This window comes from Neomonachus schauinslandi, chromosome 3 (genome assembly GCF_002201575.2).
Source record: "Neomonachus schauinslandi chromosome 3, ASM220157v2, whole genome shotgun sequence".
NCBI classification, from domain to species: domain Eukaryota; kingdom Metazoa; phylum Chordata; class Mammalia; order Carnivora; family Phocidae; genus Neomonachus; species Neomonachus schauinslandi.
The window spans coordinates 171,556,179-171,579,649 of NC_058405.1; the positions used below are offsets into that span (position 1 = coordinate 171,556,179).

The window sequence follows — 23,471 nt, forward strand, 5'->3', positions numbered from 1 at the left end:
ATTTACCATATTACTTTTAGCCTGTCAGTACTGAGGACAGACACATGACACTGTTTTAGTAATATTTCCACGTGAGCGGACAGTACAGAGTTAATGCCATGGGGGCCACTCCATTACATCCCCATCGCCACAAACAGCACCTTGGTGAAGCAGACAGGAAAGCGGTGTTAACAGCAAGCATTTGTCCAAACAGTTGCTTTGACTTCACGGTTTTGGAGAGTGTGGTTGGGAGGTCAGAACTAAATCCCAAATGTACTTGACACCCTCAACCACCTGGGGATTAAAATCTTAATCCCCACTCAGGTTGAACCTGCCACTCTCGGGATAACAGCTTATTTTTCCATTACCTGGGATGACGGTATCAGAGATAGGGACACTTTCCTTGTCATCTTTGACAGTGTAAACACTGACATTGTACTCCAGGCCAGGACTCAGGTTTTCAAAGGTGCAAGAGCTCTGATCTGCATGGACCACTTCTTCCAAAGAGTATCCCTGTTGGCCATTTAGGGGCGTGGTGGTAATTCTATAACCAGTAATGTCTAGAGAAAACAGGAAGGAGGAAGTTACTGCACAGAGCCTTTGTGACCCAGGGCACATTAAACTCGACTCCCATGACGGACCCACGAAGGGGAAAGGAGGAAGACTGGACATTTATTGAGGACCCTTTGAGGCAGGTATTAATATCCTCCGTTTAAAGAAACTCTTGGAACAGGGGAGTGCTTTCCAACGGCTTGCCCGCTGATACACCCCAGGCTTACCTGGAGTAGTGCTCCTCTCCCAGGAGACGGTAAGCACTCCAGTGTCAGGGTTTGCCTCCAGGTGCAGGTTCATTGGTGGAGACAATGCTATGCAGAAAAAAAGTTTTAAATTAAAAGTTAAAGCTAACCCCGAGCACTTGACCTGTGGAAAGTTGTTCCTTTCTCTCTTTTCCTCCCTCCTTTCCTCCCTCTCTCTCGTTCTTTCTTTCTCTTCCTCCCTTCCCCCTCCCTTCCTTCTTTTCAAGAATCAGTAAAAATATAGAAGTTACTCTATAAAACCATGGTGGACAGGGATTCTCTGAGAGCATTTCTTTTTATGGTGAACGATTTTGCAATACTATTGAAATTCTTCCTGTCTTGCCAGTTCATAAATATTTTTGACATGGAAAGAAAAGTTCTGATGACATAGAATATATGCCCATATTGAACTTGCTCCTCCAAATTTAGCAAATAGCTAGTAAGGTAAGTAGGGATGGGATCTTCCCCTTGCACCGTTATCAGAAGCAAAAAGTGATACTAATACACCTATGTTTAAAAATCGGACCAGTTTTAAAAACTAAAAGAGGCAAAGAACTGCTCTTACGTGTCACCACTTTCTTTACAATCGGAGTATCTCTCTCTTGCCCATCCCTCAGGACTGAGATGGTGTACACGTATTCCACGCCTGGAGTCAGGCCAGACACAACGATGCTTCCTGACTCTGAAGTCACTTCTCGCGGTGCTTCCCCTCCCTGGCTTGGTCGTACACCCAGCTAGAAGAAGGAAAGCAAAATAAACACCAAGGACAAGTGTTTCCAGAGCTGGATCACTGCAGAGAGGTTGTGGTTATGCTGTGTATAATGTGAACTCCTGTGCACACTGCATACTGTACTTTTATTAGGGGATGAGTTGGGGTCTGCCTTTAGCTCTACTAGACACTTCAGTGGGAAGTTCCTTGGACTGGGGGGCCAAGGTGGGAGAGGTGTCTTCCAGAACTGCATTACATTGGCTTGTCATGGAAGGTTCTGGAAAAGTGTCATTACATGCTGTTTTGCTTGATCAATAATCTCCAGATATAAACCAGACATACACAGGGGCTTTGGGCCACATGGCAGTTCATTTCTATTTTCTCTGTTCCTGGAAGAAATCCTCCAGCACTCTCTTTAATGAGTTATGAACATTCAACTTAAAGGTAGCAGCCCCTTTAACATTTTGTACTTCAGAAACATTCTTTTTGAAGAAGTATGTTCATAGCTTAAACTGCAGGACAATATATTACAAAAGAAGAATTAAAATGAATGTGCCCATAATTTTCAGATTTTTAATATTTTATTTCAAAACCTAGGTAATATTGTCTCATCAAACAGTGTTCAACTCTAGAGACGTCCTTTGTAGGTTATAAGGCTTCTGAAAGTTAGAATGACACGATTAAGAGAAATTTAAAACGGCAATCTTCAAAAAGGGCTTCTCTATATTTAAGTAGCATAATCGTCAATATGGCCATTTGCATATTTCAAAAAAGAAGTGACCTTTGGTGTATTTTTTTAAACAAGCAATCATGGGGATTTAGTCTTGATTTCCAATTATAATAAGTATTTCTCTCCCCACACTCTAAATGCCAAGGAAAGGAATTCTTTTAAACATATTCATTTGTATCCATCACTTCCCTAATATCATTACTTTAAAGAACATGAATCCAGATATCTACAGGGAAGACCTTAATCTTAACTTCTATTAAGAGATTCACCCAAGGGGCTTTGAACAAGTGGAGGTGAAACTGATTGGATGGAAATGTGATTTTTAAGTGACTCTGAGCTTAATTAGTCTCCCTAAATTGGTTTTCGTGAACTTGTTGACCCCCATTTACAACAACACAACAAAAGGCATTTCCCTATATATTTTAAAGTGCAGTTCCCTGGGGAAAAGGATAGAGAAAATCAGATCACAGCAACAGTTCCATACTAATGTTTTATCCTTTGCAAAGCACTTCCACGGCCTCAGTCCATCCTTCCAGCAACTCAGTGAGGGGACGGTCATGTTATACCTGGACGATGGGGTCAGAGAGGCACAGAGGGAGGCAGCCAACCAAACCCAGGTCTCCTGACTCCCAAACACCCCGTTTCTACCACATCCAGAAACATGAGGGCACCTCGGGGCTATACCACAAGAGATTAGGAACATTTGCAACTTACCTTAAAACCAATCCTTGGAGCAGGTGTCCACGTGATCACAATGGTGGTCTCAGTGACCTCCGTGTTGTAAGGGGGAATGGAGCTGAGAGGCTGCACTGTGAAACAGAATCAATGCATGCGTTCAAACCTTGGAGTCACAGATGATGGCACAGAACGTACGGAACGAGTATTTTTACGGAGAACCTCAGTTTACCCAGCTAGCGGATCCTGAATGTCATAGCCTTCACTGGGTGGGAATTTGGAGTAGGTCAGTGCTTCCCAATCTTTCATGCGCCACACAAATTATCTGACACCTGGCTAAAATGCAGGTTCTGATTCTGTAGGACCAAAGTGGGGCTAGAAGTTTCCATTTCCATGATGCCGATGCTACTACTAGCTCATCAATCATACTTCAGTAACAAGGGCCTAAATGACCTCAGAAGACAAGTTCAAGTCCTTGGATTCCTTGATTTTTGTCTTTCCATCAAGTTTGGGATTTGAGTTTTATGACAATAAATTTCCCTCTACAGTCAGTATAAAATCCCATTTGAAATGTAAAACTGGTCACCACAAGTTGATTATCATTCTGCTTTTTAAATCATTAATTTGAGAACAATTGTTAAATTATAGATGTGATCTGAAAATAGCTCCATGCTGAATTATTCCATAACGATGGTCAATTGTTTTTGGTTGCAATGAGAAAGACCGTATGAAAGTTAAACAAAATCTGCCACCATGGATGTACTCATAAATCCTAAAGATTCCTTAAATATGTGATTATCCATTTAGGATAAACATATTACAAAATTTTAGTACTCTGCCACTGGCATTAAGAATTATAACAAGCGGGGCGCCTGGGTGGCTCAGTCGTTAAGCGTCTGCCTTCGGCTCAGGTCGTGATCCCAGGGTCCTGGGATCGAGCTCCGCATGGGGCTCCCTGCTCAGCGGGAAGCCTGCTTCTCCCTCTCCCACTCCCCCTGCTTGTGTTCCCTCTCTCGCTGTCTCTCTCTGTCAAATAAATAAATGAAATCTTTAAAAAAAAAGAATTATAACAAGTTAATTTTGCAGCTCCTATCATCCTGACCTCGCTGTTATTCTCTCAGTAAAAATACTACTTTAAAAAAAAAAAACAAGAAAAGAAGAAAAAAGAGCATGTGTACACACATTTAAGACAGACGTTTTCAACAGTCTACAAATCTTTTTACAGATTTAGAATCTCCAAAATATAAGGGACTGAACAACTAAATCTTGCAATAAGAGGAATAAGCATTTCAATAACTGGCTGCTGATGAGGTCTCAGAAGCCAAGACATCTGAACAGGGTGGGTCAAATTCAAGGGTTTCGAGTGTGTTACCAGGCTGGGTCACATGTTTGGTGCCTTCATAATTCCTTCCTTTTTATGTCCCAACCAAATTCTGTGTCCACTGGGGGAAAAAACCCTATTAAATGCATTTATGTGAAATTATGAATGGCTAGGGAGACCAGTTATCCTCCGGAGGTACACAATGGAGATTAAAAGTCTGAAGACCCTGCTCACTCCTCAGCTCCAGGCACTTGTTTTCCCTTCGACCATGTGGGGGTTTGGGCACCACTGTATTTCTCCCACTTGTTTCCAGGCTGCACTTGAATGTGTGATTTTAAAAAATTGTTCTGAAAATACTGTGTGGAAAAAAAATAAAATATGTGTGTGGGCTACTCTTTAATGACTACCGTATCAGCTGACCTGAAGTTCTACTGTTTAGTGAGCCGTTTCCTAACTACATTATGATTTCGAGGGTGTCTTCGGGGGAACCGGGACAGGTGACCCATGATGCCTTCCCAGAGTCTCTGAAATCATACGCCACTTGGCTGCTGCTGACTTTGCCAACTTGCGGTGGCTTGCCCCGTGGGACCATGTTAATGGCCACAAGAAAACAATTCGGAGAGCAAGTAGCTTCTTGCACAGAACATCTGTGAAAGCCACAACTTTTTCACAAATTACATTCTCTTCCACTGTCTTGGGCTTTAGGACTGGGTGTTTTCTATTGCTTGAGCCAGCCAGCTAGCATCTTCCCAAGTTGAAGATGATGCTCTCTGCCTGGGAAGACCATTACAGGAAAATCTCCAAACCACAAACCCACAAACTGATGTCAAACAAAGGATGTGACTGTAAGTATGAATTATGGGTTCTGGCAGGTCTTGTTAGGTGAAGAACAGCCTGGCTGTTAAAGAAATAAAATTTGCCCTATTTATAAAGGAGTAAGCTGTATTTTCCCCAGAAACAGCAGCCCCCCCCCACCACTCCACCCTCACATTTGCTTTTAAGAATTTAGCACAAGTTACAAAATCCAGAAAAGTTATTCCCAGAATTAAGCATGGTAAGACAGTAAAAAGCTACAGAAACTTAAAGCAACTGCAAAAATATGCAAGCCGTACTGATGTTTACAGCCTCAGAGAGTACTTCAAGTTCAAATGAAGTTGTGGAGCTGCCTACTTAAGTAGGTTTATTTAAACTGAAGCTTTGCTTGGTTGAACTGTTTTCATTCTCATTCTTCCCTCAATCATCTATTCAGTGAACAGTTTTTGAATGTAGGCTGTGTGCGAGGCAGTATGTTAACCTTTATCCAGTAAAATTAGTTTTGACAATCAGTACTTTAACTCAAAGAGAATTATATTTTATAGAAATATACTGTGCAGAGTGTCAACATAATATCCTGTGCAGAACATCAACGTAATATGGCCAATATATCAAAGTCTGCAAAAGTACTTGAAACACTCTATGTTGACTCACTGTACTTAATTATTGTTTCTTACTTAACAATACTTAATTATTGTTAGTATCATTAAAAATGCTTTTTCTCTTTGGTTTCTTTTGTCCATCAAAAGAAACTACAAAAAAAAGTTTCATGTTAAGGAGTGAAAAAGTAAAAATGATAATTTGTAGAATTATATGTGGTCAGTAAAAGGTTAAATCTACTGAAATCCTGTTCTAATTCATGAAGGGCATCTGTAAGAAATACAAAAACACTGATTTCATATTAATAGATTCTAGAGTATCTTAGTAACATGTAACATAAAATAGCAAAATTTAGAAGTTAACTTACAAATGAAAAGCAGATTTTACTTGCTTATAATTAGCAGTTACTTAAGAAAAAGACTTCACTAGCCAAAAACCCTACACCAAATTTAAGTGGAAATACATTTTTGGTAAATTATGAATTCTTACTGGGAAAAGTTTGTGGAGAATTTTCTTTGGGAAGTAAATTCCATAGTTATTTACAGCTAAGCTTACGCTCGCTTTTTGAAGGCTCCTTAACATCTATATTTTTAAAACGTTTCTGGAAAAATGCAAACTAGTTCATAGTCGTGATATATGTTGAAGAGTGTTGGGTGCTTCTATAATTCAAAATGTTGAGTTAAAAATAACAACTGGTGTTCAGCTAGAAATTAGGGGTCTCATAATTCTTTGTAATGTAAATGAGAATGTTTTTAATAGAACTCAGTTTATAAATACAGGTCTTTATTGTGATATAGATATGTAGGAGATTTAAGGCCACTTCCCATAAAGTGTCGAGCAAAAAAAGACAGACATGACCAAAAATTGTCAGTCTTCTTCCCTCACTGGAACTTCGAGTCGTTTAAGAAAGATGAAAAGAAAAAAAAAAAGTATTCCGTTCTGCAGAAATACTTTAATCTGCTACAGTCTCATAAAGAAATCCTTTCCTTAACTTCTTGTTCTGTTGGTTTCCATTCAGTTTGTAAATGTTTTCATTCTACACTTACTGCTATCATTCAACACCAAAAGTAGCAGGATGTAGACATCCGTGCTGGTTTTGTTTCTTGCCTTAACTGGTGTTTGGTAAACTCATTTAATACAATAGCATTCGACTTTCAAATAACTGGGTGCTTTAAACCGCATTACTCAAAGTGGTCCCAGAGGAAATAAGAAGACTGGTAACATTTGTAATTTAACCTTCATCAAGAAAATCTTGCTTCAGAAAACGATCAGCTGAACTGAATAGCGTGCTTCCTGATTTCTACTCCAGCACAAGCTCCTTAGGATCCAATAACAAACACATGGATCAAGGGGCTGGTCCATGACCACACTTTGAGTAGCACTGCTTTTAATCTTCCCTTTTATTTAAACCTTGTACTAAGGGTTTTAAGTTAACTTTTAAAAAATTGGATGAGGCACGGAAAATGTAAACATAGGCAAAAACCGACGACATCACTAAGACCACGGAGAATGTAAACATAGGTAAAAACTGACGACATCACTAAGATGGGACATTCAAACTTTAGCTTACGAGTGGTGAAGACTCCTGTGGCTTTGGGACTCTGCTGGTTGCCTTTGACAGCCACGAGGGATGCGGTGTACTCAGACGCAGGCTGCAGATTCCTCAGGGGGTACTGCGTGGCCGAGGGCCCCACGTTGTAGTGCTTGGGCTGGCCTCCCCGGGTCGGGCCCACAGTCAGTCGGTACCCGGCTATCCGGCCCCGAGTTGGAGTCCAGGTCACTAAGACAGTTGAGTCAGTTTCGTTGGTAAACTGGAGGTTAGTGGGAGCATCCAATCCTAGAAAAAAAGATGAAACACATCAAGAAATATTTGACCTTCAGGAATGATCATACGGAAAGTCAAAAGCTTGACTGAATTTTCTAAACCTTTCTTAAGGTGGAAACTAAGTAAAACTCAAAACCTTGGAAATGTGGAGCTATTATGAGATGGAGTGCTACACGGAACTTTGCAAAATGGTGTCAATCGTGAGAAATTGCTGACTTTTTTTTTTTTTTTTTGCTTGACTTTGATCCTGAGGAAAGTGGAATTTTCCAGCATGACGTTCCCATCACCCTCTGAAATTATACTAACATTACTGAGATAGCATTATCAAAACAGAAACAATAACCAAAAAAACCACTTGTGAATACCACAATGTGCTCTGAACCAAACTGGTTAAGACATGAGAGACAAGGCCAATAAAACGAGGGCAAGATGAAACCTCTACAGGGAACGTAAAGAAAATTGTCTGCATGAATTGAATGAATAGTCCTTTGCTAGAGGAATAAAAGTAATTTTTGCATAATCCGTATTAGATAATAATTATAGCGTATCTGTCAGGATCACGGTAGGATGCTGGTGAGGGTGCACTATCAGAAAGAATCACACAAACTGTGAGTTTTCTTGAGGGTGATAGCTAGCGCTTGCCCTGCAGTAAATTAAAACACTTTTCAGATGAAGGAAGTGCTTAAGAGGTAGTCAAATATAATAACTGAAAGAACGGGACATGGAGTCACAAGGCAAAATTCTATGTGGCTCCAGCTCCATTGTTTCCTAGCTCTTGGACTTCACAAACAGCAGAATTTTGTATGAGCTTCAATTGCTTCATGAATCCAAAGTGGATAAGAAGACCTTTTTCATTAGGTCAAAAAGAGTATTAACTATAAGGACAATGAACTGAGCAGAGACCCTGGGACTTCATATGCACTAACTGTTTTAGCAATTACTATTTATAAATAATTCTATAAAAGGATTAAGAGTGTACATTTGCAGTTTGATCTAGATATTTTTAGTTACAGAAAATATCCTCAAATTTACAATCCATGTCTCTGTCAGCAAAGAAAATCAGGTTCTCTTAAGTTCCCCTCTCTCGGGGCCATTACATGGATACGTGTATTTGGGAAATGGGTCACTGTTTAGCATCCATGGAGCTGATCTCCATTTTGTTTCGAAGTGTTAACGGGTTTTATGTCCACCACGCATTCTCTTCTCCACTGGGTAGTTCCCCATCTCTAACTGTACCCCTAGGAGTTAACGGTTTGCTGTGCATTCACCACAGATTGGAAGTCAGGGTGGAGAATCTGGGGTGGAGATAGTCAGAAGGAAGACATACTGGTCGTTTGCTCTGCTGTCAGAGGCTTGCTCTCCCGCCCTTGGTTCACAGCGAAGACTTTGAAGTGATAGGTGACCCCGGGGGACAGGCCAGTGACTTCCGCAAAGGCGTTCCTGCTGATGGGCAGCCTCTGCCCGTGTTCCCCAGGCAGGTTGACAGGGATCACGTCCACACGGTAGCCGGTCACTGCACTCTCAGGGGGTGTCCACATGATGGTGACCTTCACATCTGTCACTTCCACAAACTGCAGGTCCCGGGGAGGAGGAACTTCATCTAACAGACGAGAGCCAACCGGTCATTCACAATTCCTCCTGAAGAGTATTTTTTTTTAAGCCAATTTCCCAGATGTGTATAGAAAATTCATGGTGCCTCTCATTCCAAAGCAATGCTAGGTTTTGTCTCTTCACCAGAGAATATGTGTTTTTGCTTATATTTTCTCTGGTTCAGTCATCCTGCTTACATATGACATTTGAAGCGTTTTGTTTTATTTTACCTAAAATGTGTAGCTAAGCAGATGAGTTTCCAATGTATTGTCTTATCAAGGAGTTTAAAATAAACACACAAAAAATAAAATTAAAAAAAAAATCCTAATTGTGACAACAGAAAAAATGTGGTTTGCATTTTACTGAACCATTTTGTAAAACTTAAAAGTAACAGATGACTGAACACTGAAGTTTCTGGGGAAAAATATGAAGGCTTTATGTGTCAGTTTGTAATCAGGAAGGCCAATAGCCAGCCTTGATAAGTTAGTTTATAGTGTGGACATTTCAGCCAAGTTTCTTAAGTTGAGGGATAAACTAATCTATAAGATTACTGGCATATGGGAACCGTTGACAGAGACGAAACAACCCTCCCACAGAAATAATAATTCTTTCATCTTACACTTCTGGTCCTCCCCAGCAGGCTAAGGAAAGGAGCGCCATCCAAGGGCAGTTTTATTCCTCCCATAAAAGTGAGGTTAAATGTGTTACCTTGGTAAACCCTAAGAGATATGATACCACAGGAGGTGGCTTTAAGTTACCTGAACGCGGGACGCCAGTGGTTTCTTGTTGGATGAAAACAGGAGTACTTTCTTGGTTTTCTTCCACCGCGTAGATGGTGATGTTATACTGAACGCCAGGTTGCAAGTCACTGAGGGTGACTGAGTTGGCAGTTTCAGGAAGGTTGAGTTCTGTGCTACTACCTTCTACCGATGGCGAATACACTATTCTGTATCCTGCAGATCCAAGGGGAAAACGTTAGCCACACAGTTTTATGAAACAGAGGTTTAATGAGTCATAAATCCCTCTTCTCAGAAAAACCCTTAGCAGCTTGCTTGATTAGTTAAGAACTAGTGATGCTTTCTGACTCTTTAGATGTTGCCACTTCTTATAAGGACTATTCAGTACAAAGATAAAATAAGAGCAGCCATGCAATCCTTCTTAATAATAAATATCATCCTTGAAGACCTGATATCCTAATAAATGTCTATTAGAGATGCCATGAGGTGAAAATATTCATGTGAAAACGATTTCTTCTCTTCGAGCTCTGGGCAATGAAAGCAATTAATGAACCACCTTGAGTGCAGATTGTCTAGCATTGTCTGTGTCTTTTAGAAACTTCAGAGGCAGCTGAGTAACTTAATGAGCTAAGAAGGCAACTGAGCTACCTCTTTAAGACTAAATCTTAGAGTGAGGTTTTCAGAAAAATTACCCCTCTTCGATCTCAGAAATGCCTGGTTTAATAAGTCAGTGAGCTGTCTTTCGAGGTTGTGTGTTGTGTGTGTGTGTGTGTGTGTAGGGGGTCAATAAAGTGGACATGGTGGGAAATGATCTGTAAGAAAGTCGAGCAGTTAAGACTTCAAAATAATCACATTCTGAATTACTATTATACACACACACACACACACCTTTACCCTAGTCTAGACTTATGTAGGAGAGTTAAGTGGTATCTCTGTTCACAGATCAGAATTGGCTCCCTCACCACCCGTGCTGTCAAGATGAACTTGGCAGCCAAGAAGGAGGCCAACCTCACCTGTGATGGGTGCCTGGGGTCTGCTCCAGCGAACAACAATCGAGGTGTCATCCACTCGGTCCACAGCAGGGTCAGGAGGAGCATCAGGCGCTAACAGACAAAGAAAGGAGCACCCAAGGAAAACAGTCAGGAAATATTGCTCTAGGCCTGTTCTACAGAAAAAAGATTCTCTTCACAGCGCCTAGTACATGTGTACCTGTTGTCTGCGAAGTAGACAGGATCAGACTCTGTTCTCCTTCTTCAGATATCTGATAGACATTTACAATGTATTTTCGACCAGGAAGCAGGTCAGGGATGTTCACAGAAGTGGCCGTGCTTGGAAGATCTTTAAAATAAAAAGGAAAGGTTACCAGTCAGAGCAAACCAACCCCTGAAATCACTCCACAGACGAGAAGAGGGATATTCTTAAAACTATATATTCATAAGGGAAGGGGGCAAGTCTAGAAGGAAATGTACTAATGGATAATCAATAATTATCGATGCATTATGGGATAATTTTTCTTTTGTTTACCATTTTTCTAAATTTTTTCTCTAAAGATATATAATTTTTATAACCCACCCCCAATTTGTAAAAATAGCTCTCTGTAGTTAGAAGTCAGGGTGATGGTTATGGGCAGGGGACGATGGGGTAGGAGGGATATTCTTTTTCCTGATCTGGGTGCTGGTCACATGGGTGTGTCCACTTTATAAAAATTCATCAAGCTCTATGCCTATGATATATTTTGCTACAATGAAGTTTTTAAAAGTCCCCTAACCATGAGAATTTAAAAAGCATTAATGAGGGTACTGTGTACCCCCAAAGGCTAACATTTTCTGCTGCGGTCCTCAAAGTGGCAATCACTTCCCTAAAGAAAGCCCTAGGAGCACCTGGGTGGCTCAGTCAGTTGAGTGTCTGACTCGATTTCGGCTCAGGTCACAATCTCAGGGTCCTGAGATCAAGCCCCACATAGGTCTCTGCATTGAGTGCGGAGTCTACTTGTCCCTCTCCCTCTGCTCCTCTCCCCACGCTCTCTCCCTCTTTCTCTCTCAAATAAATAAATAAATAAAATCTATTTAAAAAAATTATATATATATATATATATATATATATATATACATAAAAGAAAACACTATGGTTGTATAGATCTGTGCCCAGGCGAATGCGTAATGCAGCTCATATTGGGGAACAGGAAAATGTGAGCATGGCTCAGGAAAAACCCAGCTAAGTTCTAGAAAGGTCATCTTTCCCTTCCTCACAGCGGAAGTTTGTTCAGTACGAGCCGTCAACTAGTTCCAAAGCTGTCATGATGGCACATTTAGCTTACCGAGATACTGTGGCTCGTCTCCCTCCTCACTCAGCTCGTATTCCACACGGAATCCTGACACGGTGTCTGAAGCCGAGACCCATGAGACCACAAAGCTGCTGGCCGTGATTTCGGTCACAGATTCAGAAGTGGCCACAACGGGAGAAAGGGGTGTCGTCTCTCCTGTCACGGTGTTGCCTAGAGGGTGACAGAAAGGGGAAAGGGAGCCTTCAGCCACTGGAGAACATTTACTACTGTCATCCAAAGGACACCATTTAAAAAAAAAAAAAGTGTTGGTGCCATCCATGGAGGAATAGGACCTGGGAAGCAAACCACTTCCTGAGGAACACAGGCACAGCCATGAGGATGGGTGGCATACATACTGGTCACCGCGGGGCTGGTGCTGGTGGTGGTGAAGTCAAAGCGTGTCACCTCTTGGTGGCCATAGTGCTGGACACTGATGAGCTGTCCCTCATATACCACGCCTGGCGTCAGGCCTTTGATGGTGTACGAATTCAAGTGGCCGGGAATGGTGGCTTCCTTCCAATGGCCTGGAGAATTTTTCTAAAGATTTAAAAGAAAAGAAGTCATATTAAGTATTCCCAAGGATGAACATTCAGAGATGATACTGAGTAATCTTCAAAGAAGGAGCGACCTAGGCAGCTCCGCTGTGGAAGAAAATCATGGAAAACTGGAATCAGAATCTTTAGCAGAGATATATCTTTATCTCTGCTAAAGGGATAGGGATCTTTAGCAGAGTTTAATATTAATAATAATTATTATCATAGCTAATATTTACTGGTAGCTCTTTGTGTGCCAGGCTTTGTGCTGTTTTACTTGCATTCACTCATTTAAACTCCATCTCTCCTTTCCTCCAAGTTAATGGTATAATTACCCTCATTTTACAGGTGAAGAAACAGTGAGGTGTGACATGACCAAGGTCACACAGTCGCAGGCACTGGGCACCTTCCTTTTTGCCAGACTGATGATGAACCCAAGTTTTGCCTCTCCCATTTTTTAAATTTCTACGATGAAGAGAGATAAATTCTTCTCTGAAGTGGGAAAAGGCTATATACTCTTTCACTTAGTAGGATACAAATTTCTTGCCTTGCAGAAATAGTCAAAAATATAATACTGCTTTGTGACTCAGTTCCTGGGACCATCACATATAAGGTTCCACTGGTCTGGCTGAAGGCTCATTCTTGGATATGAATTACCCCATCAAAAGCAGTTCCCAACTTTGGGCAAGACTGAAAAAGAATGTGATTTTGGTTTATTTAATCTTTGATTCCAGTTTACATTTTCACATCCTGTCCAACTTCATTAACATGTCATGGATCACAAAACTCATTGCAATAAAATGTGTGGAAAAGAAACGGCCTTACTTCAAACAAGATGAGATCCTTTTAAGTGTAAATATTCTAAACTAAGTCAAAATACATTTTTAATGCCCAGTGAGTTTTTTAAATTATCCAATCAACCAGTTCCTCAATAATTCAAATACTCAAGTGTCCATTTATATTTTTGAAATCAATGAAACGGATCCTTGTATATCTTAAATTTAAATTTTAACTCAAATACCCTGAAAAAAAAAAACACTGCAATTAATCATGACAGTTAGTTCAGATTTAATGATAAATCTTTCATTCAATGTGAACTTTTCTAGACAATTAGCTATCAGAAGAAAATACTCAAAAACAAACTCTCAGGTAACATCCATTGAGGAAAAACCTGTAAATTCTTAATTGTTGAAAATCTCAAAGAAATTCATCACTGCAGCTTCTTTGAAGATTTCCCAATTCAGTGTACATTTTATACCTCTCTGTAAGTGTCCCAAATTACAGAGATCTCACATAACACTTCAGAGTTAGCTTTAAAGTAAATAAAATTGGTGATGAAACAAAATGATGAGAGACAAGGAGGTATCTGAGGGGACAATATAGTGATCTCATTGACTAACATCTACTAGATACAAAGTTCTGGAAATGGCTACTCCACATACTATGGACAAGAGTACTGAGTATACTACCAAAAAAAAAAAAAAAAATGATTTCACAGCTTGAATTTTTCCCCAAGAGTTAACTGCATTAGTAAGTCAAAAGTTTTTATTTATTTATTTATTCATTCATTCATTCATTCATTTATTCATTCATTTATTTATTATAAGAGACAGACAGAGTAGGCGCAGGTGGGGAGGCGCGGAGGAGAGGGAGAACCAGGCTCCCCGCTGATCAGGGAACTGATGCTGAACAGAACCCTGGGATCAGGACCCGAGCTGAAGGCAGATGCTCAACTGACTGAGCCACCCAGGCACCCCCTCATTTTGCTTTTAATTGCTAGAATTTAATAGCTATGGCTAAGAGTGGGCATTTTTGTCCTGTGTTTAAAATAGTGTTTCTCAAGTTATGAGTCATGAATTTTGGAGGTATAGCAGGCAGGTTTGAAGGGTAAGAAAAACTAAAGCTTACTAGGCCAATATGATTTCTGTATGATTTCTTCAATTTCTAGATGGTTCTTGTTAGAAAATCACAAGGTTCACTTTTTAAACAAACCATCACTCCTCTGTATTCTTCCCTTGCACCATCTTTTTCCCTTCTATCTAAATAACTTCAAAGGATCAAAAATAATGTTTTAAGAAGTACTCCCTTCAAAAGTGAACCCAAAGAGCTAAAGATTAATTTTTCAATCATGGAAATGATGCCAATCATTGTTTTCCTCTGATAGAGTTGCAAGACATACAAAACCTTTAGATTCTCTTCCCATATTGGGGAAGAATTGTTTCAGGCATTATCATTTCTAAGTCCTTGTTAAGAAGATTTTCTAAATAACAAATCTTTCTAAATCCTTCTAAATACCAAAAAAGCTAAATCTGTATGTCAAGTCACAGATAGTTAATCATATTTATTGGCTCAAAAGCTGGAAAAAAAAATGTTTAGGATATGTTAATTTCAGTAGTCTCAGTGTGCAGTTTCTGAGCGGGATACTCACAGGCTTCCATCTGAGAATGTACTTGGAAATGTGAGATGGTTCTGGGGCATTCCACTGGATGGGGTGAGAATTGGGTTGACTGGGGGTCTCAGTGATGATTACTTGGACGGGACCAGTTGTGCCTGAAAATGAAAATGTGAGATTCGGTGATCTTGGGTAATCACTTACTTCAGCTTAAAATTTAGTGCACATGGATGGCCATCATTAAAAGACAGTTTTACTTATCAGTAAATGTGAGTAGAGTAAAAAAAAAAAAAAATTCTTGGATTACTTTTTTACATCCTCACCTTGGAAATCAACACAACAAAATCCTTTCTTAGTCAATAGATCATTGTCCATCACATGAGAAATGCAAATAGAACTTGTTTATAGCAAATAAAATGTGAAAAATGCCTCTCAGTTTGCTTTCCTCTCCATTTTCAAAGTAAGAATTTTGAGAAAATTGCGAAACTACTCTAAGCCAAATAAAGTGACACAGAACCCAAACTCTATTTATTTATCATACTAAGCTTCTTTAAAGCAAATTCTCATTTGTGAAGGCTTTCATCAAGAATGAATCTACCCACTAAGAAGGAAACATTCCAAAGGCTATATGACATGATATAAAGCACACATATTTCTAAGTGGGGTAGAATCCTTAATGATTAATTACAGACTCAGTTTTATTTCCTTTTTTTTAAGTTTTATTTAAGTAATCTCTATATCCAACATGGGGCTCGAACTCATGACCCCAAGATCAAGAGTTGCATGCTCATTTGACTAAGCCAGACAGATGATGCCCTAAGACTCAGTTTATTTCTTATCAGCCTAAGCATCCTATTAGTTAGGGGGAAAGTTTTAGTTTTAGTTTTACTCGATAAGTATACTCTAAAATCCTACTACTGAGTGCTCAAATTATTAAGAGGTCAAACTTTTTTTTTTTCCAAAAGCAGTTTCCAACTGAAATGGCATTTTGAAGTATATACTAAATTCAGTATTTCCACATCTCGATATGTATGACTGTTTCCAACAAAATTCAAAGTCTGGTTTTGGTTCTTCTTCTTCTTCTTTTTCTTTTTTTTTTTAAGAAAAAAACATATAAGGGAAGTAGAATTGATTTCTTAATAGTGTAGACTCCATTTAGGATAATAATGAAAGAGCTAGAGAATTTAAGCTTGCAGAACAGAACACCATCTTTTTCCTAAACACTGTCTTTTTTTTATGATGCCAATCAGTGTTCTACTTATTAGAAATAAAGTTCCTTGTCATAACCTTTCCAAGAATTTCTAACTGCCACTCTATCAAAAAAAAAGCAACGTTTTGCAAGTTTCATAAAGCATTTCACCAGCTTGTTAACAGATTTAAGTTTTCTGAAAGCTCTTAGGAAAAAAAAAATAGTGATTTTCAAACTTAATTATTTTTTTTTAAAGATTTGTATTTATTTATTTGACAGAGAGAGACACAGTGAAAGAGGGAACACAAGCAGGGGGGAGGGAGACGGAGAGGGAGAAGCAGGCTTCCCGCAGAGCAGGAGCCCGATGTGGGGCTTGATCCCAGGACCCTGGGATCATGACCTGAGCCGAAGGCAGGCGCTTAACGACTGAGCCACCCAGGCGCCCCTCAAACTTAATTATTATCTTTGCTGTTCAGTTCTCTTTGAAAACAAAGTATTCTATGGCAGAACAAATACAAAACTTGCATATCTTTGTAGACTCAAAAGTTTTGGGAATAATTCAAAGTGGTTGAAGACTAACAACTATTCTCTGAATCTTAATTTCATTTAATGCACGTATTTCTAAGCCACCTGAACACCAAAATCCATGCATAAAATTCTCAGTTTTCCATTCTAAAATAGTGTATATTTCACAGAACATGGCAGGATGTTTGTTTTAATCAATTGGCAGAAGTTAATTTCATGTCACTTTTTAAATTACGCCTTCTGTTTATAAAGATCCTCACAAATATAAATAAGCGTACTTAAATTTATTTAATTTAATAAGTTTAAATAAATAAGACAAATAATGAAGCAAAATGTCAGAGATGTGACTTCTGTGAACATCAGTAAATACAGGAATATCACGTCCTTAAATTATTCACAATAATTGGTGTAAGGCTGTTTAAATATCGATCCTCTAAAGAAGTCCTACTATAATTTCCTTAAGTAAGGAGACACCTGATATGTATTTTACTTAGTTTGGCAATCAAGATTTTGAAGGAGGAAAAAAAGTTTATGATGCCACAGAATGTACAACACCGAGAGTGATCCTTAATGTAAACCATAGACTTTGGGTGAAAACGGTGTCGATGCAGATTTCTCGGTTGTAACAAATGCGCCACTCCGGTGGGGGGTGTCCGTAATAGGGGAGGCTGTGCATGTGTGGGGGCAAGGGCTATATGGGAAAGCTCTGTACCTTTCAATTTTACTGGGAACCTAAAACTGCTCTAAAAAAACCCAGCTTTTAATTAAAAGCAAAAGTTTATGATGGTAAGATGTCTATTAAGTTTCACTGCTCACCTTTAACCCTAATCATGTTCCTGGGTCCATGAGGAGGAGGTGGGAAAAGGAAAATGCGACTCAGTGGTTTGTACCTCCATGACGGAGCAAAACTACAAGTTTCTTTTCTTTCTAAAACTTCAAGCACTGGTTCGAAATTGTAGGTTTTGGAATTTACGCTTGCACCATAGCCCACCCTTAAGGGGGCTGCACTGAATGGCAGTGTGGATTTCATGCATTTAGTATATTTTTGTTCAGAAAGAAAAGAGACCGTGTCCATCATTTGTGAGGTCAACTAAATTCTGATTACCACTCTACCTTAATCTACATATGATCTGAAAACAGGATATCTGAAAATTCTGACATCATTTACGTCAGTTGAATTTGATAAAACTAAAATTAACCTAACTGGTATATACTAGCAATTACCATTGTAAAAACTTGACTCCCTCTCTTATTCAATCTGATCAGGCTAACCATAAGACAGTTAAGTAAAAATATGACACGATGTGTATACTTTTAAAAATCAGTTTAAGGGCGCCTGGGTGGCTCAGTTGGTTGGGCGACTGCCTTCGGTTCAGGTCATGATCCTGGAGTCCCTGGATCGAGTCCCGCATCGGGCTCCCTGCTCAGCAGGGAGTCTGCTTCTCCCTCTGACCCTCCCCCCTCTCATGTACTCGCTCTCTCTCATTCTCTGTCTCTCAAATAAATAAATAAAATCTTTAAAAAAAATCAGTTTAAAATAAGGCTGAAATGAATCATTTCTAGTAACGATGACCCTGGGGAAGTTAAATATTTATGAGCTTGCAACTCAGTCCTTTTTTCTCTATTTTATTTGCTGAGATCTGTGCTTTCCTAGCTGTTTATTGACAAACCAAATGCCTCTTATCTTCTGTTAGTTTGAACAACTCCACCAAATCCTCTCTGTAGAAGGAGCCAAAAGGGCAAGGCTCCAAGACAGTCTGCTGGTCATCTGTGGCTCCTTTATTCTTCCCACACTCATAAAGCCCCGTGTGCTAGGCATGAACCCTTGAGCAAACCAGGCACAGAGATAAGCGCCCAACCTCGTACTGAGGGCAAACACCAATCCCCTCTCTAAATCCCCTCCTCCATGTTCAATGGGCATTCCTCTGACCCTTTTTAAAAAGTAGGAGCAAAGTCAACTTGTAAAACTCCAAAGCAGAAGGCTCCCTTCCTTTCCATTTGGATTTCACCCTTGTCACGTCCACCAAAATGCTTCCAGTGAGTTGCTTCGTGAACAGGCTCATTTTAAGAGTGAGAAAAAAATTTCTCTCTAAATTGGAGGACGATTTTTGACAAACTGCCACACCAATAACAATCCTAAACATAGAAACTAGAGAGTGTTTCTTTAAAAGTTTCTATCCTTTAGTTGCCTCATTAAAGAAGAAAACCAATTATATAATTTCTGAACTTCAGGTTTTTCTGCAGTCAGATTTTTAAAAAAAATTATTTTAAGTGATTCTTACCTCCAAATCTGCCATGAAATACAATTTAAGAGCCAGGTTAATTTGTGCTGTGAGCCTGTTTAAGGCAAGGTCAACTTCGACAGCCCTGACAGCGACTGAGGGTTAAGGAGAGGTAGGTTTCTTCCAAGTTTGTGGAAAGGGTGTATCTGGGTGGTTAGTACTTAGGATCAGAGATCTGTTAGATGGTGAGTGCTAGAAGGAACTTTAAAGGCAATCAGCTTTAATCTCCCCATTTTACAAATGAGAAAATGATGAGTGGAGTTTGACATGGATCTCTTTCACCACACATACAGCCGGGACCCATGTCTTTGGCAAACTCTGCCTTTGGCCAAACTGTTCCATACCTGGTTCTCCACGATAGTGAATCTCTTACTACACTATGGAGGCATTTAGTTTACTTAATCTTAATTTCTGTCAGAGACAGGTTCTGACGCTCTGAAAACTTGTTTTTGTTTCTGAATGCTGGCCATGTTTCAAGTCTAAAGTTAACAGAGGTCTAGGAGGATTTGCACCTCTGTAGTTGCTCAAGAAACTGGTACCTAAAGATGAGAGCTTCATAATTCACCATGTCTTATTATAATTAAATTTTTTAAAATTGTTTTTTTTTTCTAAAATGAGTTAATCACACCTACAGCTAGGCATTATGTCTTGTGACCTTAGAAAAAAAGAAAACCCCAGCAATAAACATTTGGGAGTATTTGAACTGTGTGGGCAGAAAATTGACCAAATTGCTCAACTCTTGACCCAGAATACTTTGTTCTAGACTCCAACTGATCAAATAAATGAAAATTTGGACACAAAGAGGCCCTGGCTGAAATGTTGAGTGAACACACGTACCCTACGTTGATTTCCATGACATCCCTGTATGCAACCTCTCTGTCGAGAGTCATAACATAAAGTCCCAACACTTCGCTCCCAGCGTAGCTCACTGCACAGTTTCTATTCCCATGTGCAGATGGGAGATCAAATTAGCCTGAGTGTTTTAACCTAATGGAATGTTCTACAGTGTTCAGAAACAAACTTGCACACAGACAGGCACATTTTCCCAGCCTGGCACATCTTGTACTTGACTGGGGAGGAAAGAAAATCATTTGAGTCAAAAATCTGATTATTAGATCATGATCAGAGAAAAAGATGGGAAAGAGAGAGGAGGCTGATGCAGGGATCAGAGAATTAAAAACAATGATGCCACCCAGTCTTTACAACTCAGGTGGAAGTGGTCAGTTTGCATTACCCCAGCTACTTACCTGGATAAGTCTGCAACGGCTGGCAATGCCACTCCCCAATGCCACGGCCATAGCAGTAACACTGGTACCTGACGCCATGCACATACTTCTCCCACGAGTCTCCAATTTGATAAAATGTCCGGGTTTCTGAATCCTGGCATTGGTCTAAAATATATACAAAGTGAAAGAAGCAGCACTAAACATGGAGAGCTACAAACTGAATTTCAGTGTCTCCAGCAAGTGAGCAAGGAGCATACGTTCTTAGTTTTAATGGAAACTTGCAACTATCCTTACAAGTATACGCGGGTACACAATATTTTGTTCCTATCTTTTACCTTACAGGACAACTGGCAGTAAATAGCGGTAAACAAGTACCCACTAGAAGAAATGTTTAGTCTTCTAAAAAGACAGTAGTTCTAAATACAAATTTTATGATTTAGATTTCAGGACATACTGACATTTTGAATATCAAGTTGAGAAACTAAATCAGATATTTTATTTTGCCTACATTATAATGCAACTGATTTACCATTTGAATAGTGAGGACAAAATAACACTTTATATACCTCTTTAAATATTGGAGGGCTTAATTTTACATGTAAATGGATGAACTAGATTTTAATCTAGTTAATACTTGCTGAGCAGTTTCTGAAAAAACTTCTCAGGCTTTGATAATCTCAGGTCAAACAAACTCATCTGACCAGTTTGGTTTCTTAGTGAGCAACAGGTCTCTTTTAGTAAAGGAATATTAAGGGATTACCTTAAAGCTGGCCTGCAGCTCTGTTAAGGCTCAACCTTCCCTATTTGCTTAGATCTATTAAAAAGGGCAGCCAAGAAAAATAAAGTATTTGGAAGGAGGTATTTAATGGCATGAGCATCTGCACAGTCAGCAAAGGAAGGTTCTCTTTCATAACATGGATTCTCTTTATAATTCAGAACCAAAGAACTGATTCCATTCCATTAAAATAAATCTGAATGGGTTACCAAACTCAGTAATAGATGACTACCAATATCAAGTTGATATACTGGGTCATGATTAGAGAAAAATTTTACAAAGCTCTCTACAAACCACTGATCAAAGTCTGGAGTCAAATTCAATGATATAATATGAAATAGCTCTCCTTATCTGAAGCTCGTTAACTAGTCCCAGCATCCAAAACCATTTAGAGACATGAGGGCTAATTACCAATGGGATCGCACTTCCATCTGCCCCGGCCCTGACCAAAGCAGGTACAATTCAGCATGTGTCCCTCTTCATGACGCTTGTGGAATGTGTCATTCACGTTGTAGGTGATGTCATCAACAATGCACTGATCTGTTTAGGAACCAGTGGGAAGGTGGAGAGCTTTTTTAAGTTTCACGATGAAATTAAAAAATGCCATGCTTTTCTTTTCCTTTTTTTTTTTTAACATTTATTTATTTGAGAGAGAGAGAGAGAGAGAGAGCATATGCAAGCTGGGGGAGGGGTAGAGGGAGAGAGAGAATCTCAAGCAGACTCCACGATGACAAGGAGCCCGACACAGGGCTCGAATTTATGACCCTGAGATCATGACCCAAGCTGAAATTAAGAGCAGGATGCCTAACCAACTGAGCTACCAGGTGCCCCCAAAATACCATGCTTTTCTTTTTTTTTGAATACCATGCTTTTCAAAGCATACAGTTTTTTCCACTAAATTATCAACACCTCCCACTAAAAGAACTTTTCTACGAGCATAGAATTAATACTTTTTCAAAGCTTGGTCAGGAATACAATTTTGGGAAAAAATAATTCTCTCTTTCTTAAACTCTTTCTTATAAACTTAAATATCAGAGGTCAAAGTACATACAACTACAGAATGTGGTAAAATATGCCTTCCTGTGGAAAGGCAATTTTTGAACAAATGTGTGTTTTACTTTTGGAAAAGTTCTTGCTTAGTTGATAATGTCCTTCAGGTCTCTGCTTGCTCTGAGAAATAGGGATGAAGATCAAACATACTTATGGAGTACCCAGCAGGGCGTGATGGTCTGATCATTTGTGAAATTAAAAAGAAAATTAGGCCAACTCTGTTCCTAACTCTCTGTCAGATCCTGAGAAAATGACTTTCCCCCTTTGGGTCTCTCAGCTTCTTCATCTGGAAAGTGAAGAGTTGGTCTGTATGTCTTTCTAGGATTCCTTTCAATTCTGCAACATCATATGGAATTATTATTACTGGAGTGAGTTACCCACAAAAGGAGAATAAGTTCAGGACAATGTCAACATACCAGTTACATGAACTATTTATTAGCTCAGAGTTCTACCTAAATCTTAGTTTTCAAATCAAAGAAACAGAAGTACTAAAATGGTTTTAATAAATTGCCGTCCCTATATTAAATACTAGGATCCAAAGGAAAAAAATTGCACTGACCAAAAGAAATAGGTCTCTCTATCACCTTCAGTTTGGATCTGCAAGGGTCTGATTTTAGAACAGCAAAGTCTCAGGGCACCTGGGTGGCCCAGTCGGTTAAGCGTCTGCCTTTGGCTCAGGTCATGATCTCAGGGTTCTGGGATAGAGCCCCTTGTCAGGCTCCCTGCTCCGCAGGGAGTCTGCTTCTTCCTCTCCTTCTGCCCCTCCCCCCACTTGTGTGCACGCCCTCTCTCTCTCTTTCTTGAGAAATAAATAAATAAAATAAAAAATAAATAAATAAAATCTTTTTAAAAAAACAGCAAAGTCTCTTTTCCTTATAGAAATTATCCAGTCTTTTCTAGACATGACTCTAATGGCCTAACTAAAAGCTAAAAGGACCAGATGATTGCGTTCTAGCCTTTGGGGTCATCTTCTCAGCTCAGCGTAAGTACTCACATCATGGGAATGCTTCAGAATTTTAGAACTGCTCTGCCAGCTTTTCTCCACTGGCTGCCTAACCTAAGAAGCTCATCATGCACAGGAGACTCATGGCGTGGCATTGCATACTTGCTCTCCTGCTTTTGGTAAAGTACAAGTTTTCACCTACAAACTTGGTCCTCTCTGCACTCTTGTTCCTATCAAATGTTCTCATTAATGAGCAAGCATACCTCGGAGTTGGGAGTAGGCAACACAAGTCCATTCTCCACGACCATTCCCAACGCATGTGCACCTCATCATGTGGCCCATATCGTGCTGTTTGTCCCACTGATCTCCAATGCGATACATGACCCCTTCGTTGGTTGTACAGATTTCTTCGTGGGCTGTAGGGAAATGGATGGAGAAATGATCACAAGGTCTAAAA

General features: G+C 39.6%; 1 protein-coding gene across 18 annotated transcripts in view; it reads right to left on the bottom strand.

Moving 5' to 3' along the window:
- Window positions 1-23,471, bottom strand: part of FN1 (fibronectin 1) — a 66,474-nt gene that overhangs the window by 30,480 nt on the left and 12,523 nt on the right. For all 18 annotated transcript variants that reach the window (XM_044913752.1, XM_044913751.1, XM_044913747.1 and 15 more), the window contains exons 10-24: window positions 23,278-23,430; window positions 21,433-21,561; window positions 20,268-20,411; window positions 15,061-15,182; window positions 12,456-12,636; window positions 12,094-12,270; window positions 10,986-11,114; window positions 10,790-10,879; window positions 9,798-9,992; window positions 8,777-9,049; window positions 7,195-7,461; window positions 2,930-3,024; window positions 1,342-1,510; window positions 759-845; window positions 348-539 (exon numbers count right to left, since the gene is read on the bottom strand). In XM_044913752.1, coding sequence (XP_044769687.1) covers window positions 348-539; window positions 759-845; window positions 1,342-1,510; window positions 2,930-3,024; window positions 7,195-7,461; window positions 8,777-9,049; window positions 9,798-9,992; window positions 10,790-10,879; window positions 10,986-11,114; window positions 12,094-12,270; window positions 12,456-12,636; window positions 15,061-15,182; window positions 20,268-20,411; window positions 21,433-21,561; window positions 23,278-23,430 — 2,403 coding nt within the window. The remainder of the gene's footprint in view (window positions 1-347; window positions 540-758; window positions 846-1,341; window positions 1,511-2,929; window positions 3,025-7,194; window positions 7,462-8,776; window positions 9,050-9,797; window positions 9,993-10,789; window positions 10,880-10,985; window positions 11,115-12,093; window positions 12,271-12,455; window positions 12,637-15,060; window positions 15,183-20,267; window positions 20,412-21,432; window positions 21,562-23,277; window positions 23,431-23,471) is intronic.